This window comes from Takifugu flavidus, chromosome 16, assembly GCF_003711565.1.
Source record: "Takifugu flavidus isolate HTHZ2018 chromosome 16, ASM371156v2, whole genome shotgun sequence".
In the NCBI taxonomy this organism is placed as follows: Eukaryota; Metazoa; Chordata; class Actinopteri; order Tetraodontiformes; family Tetraodontidae; genus Takifugu; species Takifugu flavidus.
This window is the reverse complement of record NC_079535.1, coordinates 12,401,989-12,413,304: the sequence shown is the minus strand read 5'-3', so window position 1 is coordinate 12,413,304 and position 11,316 is coordinate 12,401,989. Positions and strand designations below refer to the sequence as shown.

Below are 11,316 nucleotides of genomic sequence, written 5' to 3'. Positions count from 1 at the left end.
TAAAACTTTGATCAGGATCAGGTTGAAGATGGTCTAAGTTACAGGACAGGAGATCCTGTGGTGGATCTGGTTCTGGAAATACGCTGAAACGATGGGACGGTGAAGCGCCCCACCTAGAGGTCAAAGGTTAAACTGCATCCAACATGTGCGGGATTCAAAATGGTTTTGTTGTGTGATAGGAAAGGATTTTATTGAAGATTAACAATATTGAGCTTATTGGTGGGGCAGATGGTGGAATCATTCAACATGATTAAACCTGAATTAAACTGAGCACATGCTGAGGGTGAACGCTAGGGGGCGCCGTAGCCACACAAACATGGCGTCGTCCCGCCTCCATCACACCTGCGTGATTCACACCTGCGCAACTCCCGCACAATTCCAACCCAAAGCTGGAAAACTCGGCCAGAAGCGGAGGAAAAACAGGAGGAAGGCAGGTAGGCAAGAGAAAGTCAGTTTAGGTAGCGAGCCTGCGGCTAACTCAACAACAGGCTAACGTTGTTGTCACCGGAAATTCATGATGGGATGTTTGGAAACTGTTCTGGAAATAAACGAATGATTTAATAATGACACAAACGCTGTGCACCACAAACACCAGCCGATGAAACTTTTTCTGTATTTGAACTGTATTTAAACACACACACTCACACACACACTCACACACACACACTCACACACACACACACACACACCCTGTGTGCGTGTTTATTGATTTAAAATCAGCTCGTCGGACAGAACATCCACGATGCCGGTTTGACTATGACGACGTGCTAAAGCTATTTTTTGGGCTAACATCATATAATGGCAATTATAATAAATATAATAATAATAAATAAGGTGCTGTAAGTAAATCCGGTGGTGTCACAAAAGTATTCTTTTAGTAGGAAAACGCGTTTCTGCAGTCAAGAAAAGCATTAAAACATAGTCTCAATTTTTATTTAAACGAAAACATAAAAAAAGGCTAGCAGCACATTTTTGGCACTACTCACATGTAAAAGAAAATAATGATTTAAGCTGATGTTTACAGAGACTTACAAATTCACGAGTTGATCATTTTATTATCTTTACACTTGATTGTGGAAAGTGTTTTTATCTAAACTAAACTCAGATGAAATGAAAATATGGCAAATATGCTCAACAATATTTGGCATTAAGATTTTATGCGTTTGATTTCTTTTTGGTTAATTGTTGATTATTATTGAATTACGTGTAACTACTTGTTGTAGGTTAAAGTTTTAAAGTTTTAGCACCAGCAACAGTTGGAGCCGTCATTTTATTTGCACTAAGCATCTATGTCACATTTTTAATGCGACCAATGCAGGTGTCACGTGATAAACGCTGCACTTCCGGGTTCCACCAGAGGCGTCGCTGGAGGCTTCCTCTGCTCGGGCCACAGCCTTTGCTCTGTCATCCCTCTCCTCCCCCCTCAGTAAGGGGGGGGGGGGCGCCACACCCTTTCATCCAATCAAAGCTCAGTTCCACCCTCCATCATATCATCTGAGTTTCCAAGGTAACAAGCCCCCCCTCCTCACCCACTGTTTTCATGCTCAAAGGTGCTGCATCATCAACCAGCCCTCCACCCATCGCTGCTTCTACGTCTCTGCTAGCATTAGCGCTCTTTCTGTTAGCAGCATCTCTCTCTCTCCCTCCTCTCTCTCTCTCTCTCTCTGCAGTCTGAGGCACCTCCCTCCCTCCCTCCCTCCCTCCCTCGTTCTCTCTCTCTCTCTGCATCCTCTAGCATCCGGCACTCAGGAAGAGAAGGACGAGATGGACTGAAGGGGACGATGTGGTACGTACTGCAGAACCTGCTGCTCTGTGACCTCCTGAGTGTGTTTGTGTGTATACGTGCGTGGATGTGTGTGTGTGTGTGTGTGTGTGTGTTGTTGTCTTATCCTTTCTGGAATGCTGCTTTAAACAGATGCCTGATGCTAATGCTAGCATGATGAAGTGAGTCAGGAGGGGAGGTGACTCCCAGTGTCTCCCCTGAGCTTTTGTTATGGAGGCCTCCCCCTCCTCTTCCTCTTCCTCCTCCTCCTCCTCCTCCTCTTCCTCCTCCTCCTCCTCCTCCTCCTCCTCTGCAGAGGAGCTGCTGCCTACAGAAGGAGGCCAGACTGCTGCTCTGTGGTTTAATGCTGCTTTTTGTGTTCCTGATGTGGATGTGATGTAGCAGATCAGAAGTGTGGTAACAGGAAGTGACCAGTGAGTCATCAGGCCAGCGTTTCCTGTTTCTGGCATCCATTCTTATGTCGGTACGTCCACAGGTGGTCTTCTTCTGCTCTGGTTTAGAAGCTCCTTCTCGCTCTTCGTCCAGGAGCTGCTTTGTTTACCTGAGGCTCGCTGTAGATTTTCCTCTTTCACAGAATGGACACGAACCCGATGAGAGGAATCAAAACAAGGGAAAACTAAATTCTGGTGTCTTCAGATGGTTCAGAGAGGAACCGGAAGTTCAAGCCCAGCCTCTCAGGAGCCCCTCCTGTTGGTTTCTTGTTCTCTGGACGAATCAGATCTTCTGACAAAGACCTGACGGGCTCTGGTGAGATGTGCTGTTTTCCTCTGAAGTGATTCCCTCGGCCTCCGTCCGTCACCTTGGATCTGGAGCTCCTCCGGATGAATCCACAGAAGAAGAGAAGGTTGAAAGGAAGCGAATGAGTCTGCAGAACAAAGAGAAGGATGAGAGATGGAGATGTGGGAACGTGTTGGTGCCGGTGGAGCTGTTAGGGAGGCCAGCGTTCCTGTAACAGCCACATGATTAAATCAGAGGGTGAGGTCATCGTCGGAGATCCTCGCTGGATCCTTGTGTGATCCACCAGGACAAAAACAGGTCAGGCTGGAGCTCCTCGAGCTGCTGGGCTTCCACACACGTTCCGTGGAGAACCTTCATCGTCTCCCGCAGGTTCCTCTGAGGTCTTCAGCCTCCATCCAGAGCTGGTTCTCCTGAGGGTCATCCAACGTGACAGTTTAGTCGGGAAATGTGCGGCGATGTCGTGGCGGAACGCCGCTGGAAGGTTCAGCGCTTCCGTCTGTGATGTTGGGATGAAACGACCTCGTCTGAACTCAGCAGAAGGTGGCGAGAGAGGAGGAGCCCCGTTTCCACCAGAGGAACCTTGAGCAGGATTTGGATGAAGTCACCTAAATGGTCCAGGAAAATTCCCAGGACATTAAAATTGCTGGGAATGTTGGTGGAAAAGGGGCTATAAAGAGTGGGGGGGGTCTTTCCTGGTTGGTGCTGTTTGTTCACATTGTTTCTGGAGTAACTTCAGGTTGATTTCCAGGACCGGTTTGAACTGGTTGTGGTGACCAGTAACCACACTGGCGTACGTGGCTTAATGGTTTGATGTGATCCCAGCGGGGATCCAACCCGGAACGTTGGACGTAACCTGATCCGGAGCTTCAGCCTGACGTCGGTTACTGATCTCATCCTGTCACATGACACTGACGTCACGTGACCGTTTTTGATCTGATGCTGAGCAGAACTACGAGGCTGAGAGGAAAAGGTGGACCAGTGCCCCCCCCCGTCCCCCCCCCCCCCCCCCCGATCTATTATTGATGCTGGGGCGAGGCAGGAAGACCCCCGAGAGACACACACGTCTTCATCGGCCTCTCTGCCGACGGTGGCTGAAGGTGTCTAATGCCGAACACCTGCTAATTTTCTCTTCCTCACTGATTATTGGTGGTCGTCATGGATACGGAGCCGCGTATTAATAGCCACGTTCCAGGGCTGATGAGGGCAGATGTGACACGTGTCCCGGACGTGGAGACGGAGCAGAACATCGACAGTGTCGTCAACATCTGGTTAAAGTCCTGGCGTGACATCACCCCCCCCCCCCCCCCAGACGATGAGGTCACGGTGATGCCGGTGATGTCCTGTCAGTCACATGACCTCTCAGACAGGAAGTGGGGGGGTCACCTGGGCCTGGACGCTTTTTGCCTGACCTGTTGTTGACCGCTGCAGGACGGGGGTGTCCTGTGTCCCTGAACATGCTACGTTTAGGCTCGTTAGTGGCTTCAGTCTCGTTCCGTCCGGGTTCATCCATCACGTCGACGGTGGTGAATCTCTGGTTTCTTCCTCTGTGGTGCCGTCTTTAACGCCGCCATCGATCCGCTGGCGAGATTACGGTCCCAGTCCGGCGTGGTCGACCTGTCCCGCTGCTCGGCCCGTCTCACGGCTCTGCAGGTCACCTTTCTCTGGTGTGAACATCTGGACGTGAGTCTGATCTGCTCTTCCGGGTTTCGTTTCCTCGTCTGGTTTGACGAGTTTGTTGAAGAATGAATGTTTAATATGGAGGAAATGAATAAAAGATGCTTGTCTGGAGCTGCTGCGGCGGCTGTCCTGAGGACGTAAACACACACGCACACACACACACACACACACACACTGGTACCATGCCGTGACACTCTACTGACGAACAGGGCTGAAAGGAAGAGCGACGGCTTGTGTCTCTCACCCGGAACGTTCCGGACCGCCCAGGATGGTTTTGGGATCGATGGCGGCCAATAGAGGTGATTGTTTTCCTGCGATTCACTGCTTCACTCTTCATCCGTTCATCCGTCCCGTGACGGCAGCGAGCGGCTGATTTCATCCCTCCGCGCTCCGTGTGGATCCGATATTGACGCGGTGTCGATCTGTGGAAATTGAGGTCAAAGGTCAGGCGGTTGCGGGCGGTTGTGATGAAACCTTGAGGGCGTCTCTGTGCTTGTGTCTCCAGCTCTCCTCGCTCGACCTGATTGGCCCACGTCGCGACGCCCCGCCCCCGCACGTCTCTGTCTCGCACCATGAGCGCAGCAGCTCTCTCCCCCGGCCCCCCCGAACCTCCCTCCCCGATGATCACCTCCGTGACCCCCGTCAGCCCAGCGGTGGAACACGCCTCCTCCACCTCTGTCCACCTCAGCCTGGACCCAGAGCATCGCGACCTGGACAGACGGTCCTCACCTGGTCTGAGTCCCAGCTGTCCTGGGGAGGGGCCTCAGCCCGGAGGAGACGCCTGCAGGAGGTAACAGAGCAGCAGCTTGGACCCCCCCCTCCCCCCCAGTGTTGCTTTGACCCTGATGGGTCCCACTCTACCTGTGCTGCAGGTCCAGAAAACCTCCGCCGCTCCACACCATCGCCGACTGGAAGGTCGTCCTCCACCTGCCTGAGATCCAGACCTGGCTGAGGACGACCAGCGACAGAGTCACGCAGCTCACACACTCGGTGGGTCAGGACGGCGACGGCCGACACGTGGACGTCCACCTGGTGCAGCTCAAGGTAGTCTTCGTCCTCTTCTTTGTCTCTGATGTGTGTGTGTGTGTGTGTGTGTGTTGTGTGTGTGTGTGTGTGGTGTGTGTGTGTGTGTGTGTTGGGACATCAGTCAGTTCAACCCTCAGGTTCCCAATTACCCACAATGCCCTGCCTCTGTCCGCGACCTCTCTGTTACGTAACGACCCACATCTGCCGTCACGCCACTGGTGCGTTTATGTAACCGGAGCGAGTGTGTGTGGTGGTTCAGATAAGTGTGTTACTGACGCGGGGACAGTGGAGGGACGGTTCAAAGGTGTCTGAGCTCCTTCAGGACGGAGGTGGTTCTCCTCGGCACCGGTGCCAGACGGCAGCTCAGAGTCAGACCACAGAAGAAGAGCCGAGCGTGAAGGTGTTGTTAGAACTTCAGAGGTGGAGAATCAACACTTTGAGCATTAATCATCGTCAGAGACGAGGAGAAGCCTCCTCAGAGGAACCGCCGGTCCACTTCCTCTCTCCTCACATCTCGGCGACGCTCCCAGACTGACGCAAACAAAGCAGGCGCCTTTCATTCAGTCTTTATTTCCGTCTTTCTTTGCTCAGGTGAAGCAACAGACCTTTTATTCATGAGTGTGTTCGATGACACAGATATTTCCTCTCCATCGCCTCATATCTCTCCTCCATTTTCCTCCATTCTCTTTCTGTCCATCTCTTTCATACTTTGACTCTCCTCCCTTTTTCTTTGTCTCTCCATCTCTTCTCTCCATCCTCTTATCATCTGTTTCCACCTGTCTGTCTTCTCCGAAATTACCTTTAATTTGTAGATTTTTAAATAAATCAAAAGGAAACAACGGACAAAGGGAGCCATCTAGTGGCCAAAGTAAGCTGTTACAACCAGAAATATAGCAAAATCGAAGTTAAATTCAAAAACAAAAGTAAATAATAGCCTTCCTCAAACGGAAAATCAGCGGTGCTGTTTTATGTTTCCAGTAGGGATTAATCACCATTCAGGTAACAAATTGTGGGATGTGGGAGTCAAACAGGACAAAAAGTTAAGACATTAATTCGAGGTCTCAAAGCTGAAGAGAAAAACATTGTCAATGTCACATAAACTGTCAATATTTAAAAATTCTCATCTAATTAAATAACAGGAGGATGTTAAACAGAACGTTTACGGGCGGACAGCTCCATCTAGTGGCTGATTGTTAGTATCGCACCAGACCCCGACGGTATAAACAAGTCCAAAAACCTTCCGATTCAATTCGATTTAATCCATAATCAGAACACGGGAGTTTAATACTTAAATCGGATGCCTTTTTGAACATATAAAGTAGCTTAATCATATAATTAACTCGTTCAGTCTATTGGCTTCAGCCCCCTCTTGTGGCAGAAATCTGAACTTCAAAACATTTAAACTTGGCACGTAGGATGTTAGAATGTATAGAAAAAAAAGCATAATAACGATAATAAACACTCGGACGTTCCGTCTCTAAAAAGATGGGAATGTTGAACATAGGAAACAACAGTTTCTCCTCATCTTCCCTTCTCCCTACACGCATCAGGTCCAGGATCTGGGCGCGGCGCCCGGCCACGTGTCAGGACCGCCATCAGAGACGTGATCAAACGGTCATGGCTCTCCTCTTCATCTCGTCCTCTCTGCTCTTTTCTCACTTCCTTTTTTTGTGCTCTCGTTCCTTCCCTCTGTTGCCCCGCCCCCCCCCCACCCCCCCATCACATTTTGCATGAGTTTGCCTGGAGGGCATTTTTCTATAACCCGACCTTGCTGTGAACAACTGTTGAACATGATTATAGTGATGTGTGTGTGTGTGTGTGTGTGTGTGTGTGTGTGTGTGTGTGTGTGTGTGTGAGTGTGTGTGTGCGTATCCACTCCATTCTTGGCGTCCTGCAGGAGGTGTGTAACAACTGCTGTTCAGACAGGCTGCTGGACGCATTTGCATCACACACACACACACGTTTGAACGTCTGTCTTTGTGAGGACCCTGGTTGACCGTCTAACGTCCAGCTCCACCCTTTAACCTCTGACCCCAAACCTGACGTGACCCCAAACCCTCAAACGCACCGATTGAAGCCGAATGAAGTCAGTGTTGTTGAAGGAAGAACCAGTTAGTCTGGGGTCAAAGGTCAGACGCCCACGTTGGGCTGCAGCTCGTCCTCCCGGCTGTTGGGATATTTCTGTCTGATGATGTCACCGCCTCTGCCCCAGCAAGGAATTCTGGGAACAGCTGTGTACGAAGGAGACGAGGGAGTGAACAAGTGAAGGAGCTGAGGAAACAGAGCAGGAAGGAAAGGAAACGTTGATGAGGATGAGGAGGATGAAGATCCACAAACATCCGCCTGGGAGGAAAACACCAGAGTCCAGAACCACGGCGCTAAGAGTGTGTGTGAGGGGGGTGTTGGGCGGGGCCGTGCCTAAAATAACCTCCCCAACTGTTGTCACCCCTCCCTTCCCCAACACCCCCGTGCAACAAGCAGGTCAACACACACACACACACACACACACACACACACACACGCGTGGGCAGCTGCGGCGTCAGTCTTCTCCACATGGCAGCAGGAAAACGTTGGAGCTGTTTTTTGTGTTTTGGTTCGATTTTTGGAGCTCGGCAGGTTTGACCTTTGACCTGCGACCCGCCAGGAAAGGTAAGACCGCCTGAACCCGGCCGCACGTGCCCGCTCTCCTCCACGTCAGGATCTTCCCGTCGCCCGTTGAAGCGACCGAGTGATCGATGGGAAACGTGTAAACAAGCTGAAAACCATGTGACCATAAAAGGACTTCCTGCGGGTCGGCTCTGGGGACGACCTGCTGAGAACGCCGCCGCCCGCCAAAAGGTTGCGTTTGGAGGGTTTTTCTCCCCCACTGGAAAAAAGCTTCCTTTGTGTGGCTCCATCTTTGAAGCTGCTTCATTTGAATACTGGGGGGGGGGGGCGCGCCCACTGTTTGATCTCCAAGGTAAAACAGGCAGCGCTGATGGGCCGCGGCGCCACGGCTGAAGGTTATTGGACGGAATGGGCGCGGATGAGGCCGAGCTGTCGCGGCCGGTTTGAATGCAGCCGCGCTGAAGCCCTTGATGTCGGCGGTGAAGAGCGAGAGCGGCGATGGGAGCTGAAGCCCCGGTCGACTCGCTTCAGATTGATTTTGGGCAATTAGAAACCGGGCTGGACGTGATTGACAGGTCAAGTCTTGACTCTACGTGATCGGGGTTTGAGAGCGCGCTCGTGTGTGTGTGTGTGTGTGTGTGTGTGTGTGTGGACACAAATCTGAGTTTATTTGGACCAAATCGGATCCAACGTCTGTGATCTTGGACATTTGATGAAAGAAGTTGCAGTTTTTGAGTTCTGAGGAGCAGAGACGGTTCTTCAGTTCCTGGTTCTGAGCTTCCTCCACCTCGTCTTGTTCGTCCTTGGAACCTGCTCTCACCCCCGAGTGTGATTGTGGACCGGTTCTGTTCTTCCTGGCCACGAGGTTTCACCCCTGGTTCTGTTTACTTTAGTTTTACCAGCTTTGTCCAGTTGGACATTGGACCCAGTCTGACCCGCTAGCTAATCTTGCTAGCGCCACCAGCGGACTACATTTCCCAGGTGGAGACAGAACCTTCCCGCCTCAGAGGTGGAGTCAGGCTCCAGCTGTCTGTGGCATCGTGTCCCACCTGCGTACGACTGTGACCGGTCCCACGTGTCCAGGGGCTGATGGGGGATGAGGACCGTCTGTGTCCACGTTGGTCCTCAAACGTCTCAGCGGAGACTTTAACTTCCTGCTCTTTCCTCTTGAAACAAAAGCAGCCGTTGGAAACCGAGCTGGGGTTAAAACACCCACGCGCATTCGAGCGTGCACACGCGTGCACGAGCACTCGTGCAAGAGCGTCTCATTAGCCTTTCAGACTGGACTTCTAACAAACGACTTCATATGGGAACAGTGGACTGTGTTAATTCAATCAGACGGACACTCGTGTGTGGGTGTGTGCTTGTGCACGTGCACGTGCACGTGCAAACATTAGCATATTAGAGCTGTGAATTACTGAAGTGTTTGAAAGACACTGGTGACATTTTTAACCACAAGTTTTGGGACAACATGACAGCACTTTGATGATGAAACCCTCTGTGTGTGTGTGTGTGTGTGTGTGTGTGTGTGTGTGTGTGTGTGTGCGTGGCTGCACAGCACACACTTCTCTAGAGAAATCCTAATGAGCAAAGATGTGGTGAAGGCCTCGGAGTCTTCAGAAACATCTGATCTCCACCCTGCTGGTTTGACTGTGTGATGGACTTTTCCCAGTTGCTGCTCCTGGGAGCTCCGTGGGACCCGGATAACCGTTGTGTAGCGGGAGAACCTCAGCGTGCGGCAGGTGTGCACGCCGGGTCATCTGGAGTCACGTTCGGTCGCCCTCGGAGTGAGAACCTGGCGTGATGAAACGGCGTGAAGCTCCAGCACGAGTCCCAGGGTGCTGACAGCTTTATTGTGGGCTGGTGCTCGGCAGGTCACGCTGCTAGCCCAGTTAGCATGAGCCGCGCTGGCGGCGGGGCTGACCTACATTCTCACATGCCGGGCGGTGTTTTAATCCAGGTCACGGCAGCACGCCGAGGTGTCGTGTTGATCGGGCCGGTCGCCATGGAGCCGAGGGGTGACTCGGGGGCCAGAGGAGCCTGTAAAACATCTGACCGGGGTGGGGAGCGGCGCCGGGTCTTTAAAGGTCGTCTAATTTTAGCCAGCGTGCGGCGTATTTGCATCGTTTGAATCAACGTTTTAAAAAGGATTTTCCCTTCGTTCGATTTCATCTCCGCTCAGGAAAGTCCTGGAGAATGTGTGTTTGTGTTTGAGGGTGGATGAGGAGGACGTTTGAGTGGAAACTTTCCTGCCCGACACCGTTTTTCCCGTTTCGTCCCACATGAAACTGAGTCACATTTAAAACTGGAGACGTGACGTCTCAGCTCCTCCACTTCTGCTTTTGCTGCTCGTCTTCCTCCACAGTTTGTCCTCTGTCTCCCGGCGTTTAATCCGGTCTTCCTTTCCCCCCTCAGGACATCTGTGAGGACATCTCGGATCATGTAGAGCAGATTCACGCCCTCCTGGAGACAGAATTCTCCCTGAAACTTCTGTCCTACTCCGTCAACATCATCGTTGACATCAGGTGAGTCCTCACACTTGTGTCTGTCCCTCAGTGTCCCCACGTCTCTCTTCTTAACTCCCCTCCAAACGACTTCCGTTATCCAGGCGTCCAGCAGGGGGAGCTACTGCTCTGCTAATCCTAAATAACGCTCTGACTGTCCTTCATTGCTCAACACTGCCTCCACCGTTTCAGAGGGTACTGCAGCCTAAGATGCCTAATATTTTTCAGGACTGTGCAGCTGCTCTGGCACCAGCTCAGGGTCTCGGTCCTGGTCCTGAAGGAGCGTTTGTTGCGGAGCCTGCAGGACTCCAACGGAAACTTCACCCGCCAGACGGACATCCTGCAGGCCTTCAGTGAGGACCAGCACCAGGTACGACACACACACACACCACACACACACACACAGTTGAGTTGGGTTGTTTGATAAGAAATGAAGGTGGAACTGAAACAGCCATGATCTCATTCTAAGGGGGACATCGAGGAACATTTCGACGCTTTAATCTGAGTTTATTAATGTGAATTCAGAGGTTCTGAGATGTTTACCCGCTCCTGTTCAGACTCGTCTGGACGCTCTGACGGAGGTGGACGACTGTGGTCAGCTGACCATTCGCTGCAGCCAGGACTACTTCTCTCTGGACTGCGGCATCACTGCCTTCGAGCTGAGCGACTACAGTCCCGGCGACGAGCCTGGAGGACGCGCAACCGAGCTGAAGACCCAGGAGTCCCCCCAGGATGTGGAGAACACCCCAAGCTTAAACCAAGAACCTGAGGAGGACGGTGAACCATTTGGACTCTCAAACCACCAGCTCCACAGCGGCCCATGTGCCCCCTCTGCTCCTGATGACCGCTCTCCCTCAGCGCTACCCACAGTGCAATGGGGCCCCCCCAGACAGAGTGACAGTGCAAAGCGCTGCCTGCAGGGCGTGAGCCTCAGCACAGAAACGTCACCCACGCGCCCGTCACTTCCCAAAAGAGCCGCCC

The 11,316-nt window shown here is 52.0% G+C and overlaps 1 protein-coding gene across 1 annotated transcript in view; it reads left to right on the top strand.

Annotated features, from left to right (window-relative positions):
* The first annotated feature begins 324 nt into the window (after positions 1-324).
* The window catches only part of akap6 (A kinase (PRKA) anchor protein 6), a 73,023-nt gene continuing 62,031 nt past the window's right edge, over positions 325-11,316 (top strand). The window contains 8 exon segments of the mRNA XM_057011576.1: positions 325-434; positions 1,319-1,507; positions 1,671-1,786; positions 4,704-4,988; positions 5,071-5,242; positions 10,247-10,356; positions 10,564-10,705; positions 10,893-11,312. Coding sequence (XP_056867556.1) covers positions 4,771-4,988; positions 5,071-5,242; positions 10,247-10,356; positions 10,564-10,705; positions 10,893-11,312 — 1,062 coding nt within the window. The 5' untranslated portion in view covers positions 325-434; positions 1,319-1,507; positions 1,671-1,786; positions 4,704-4,770.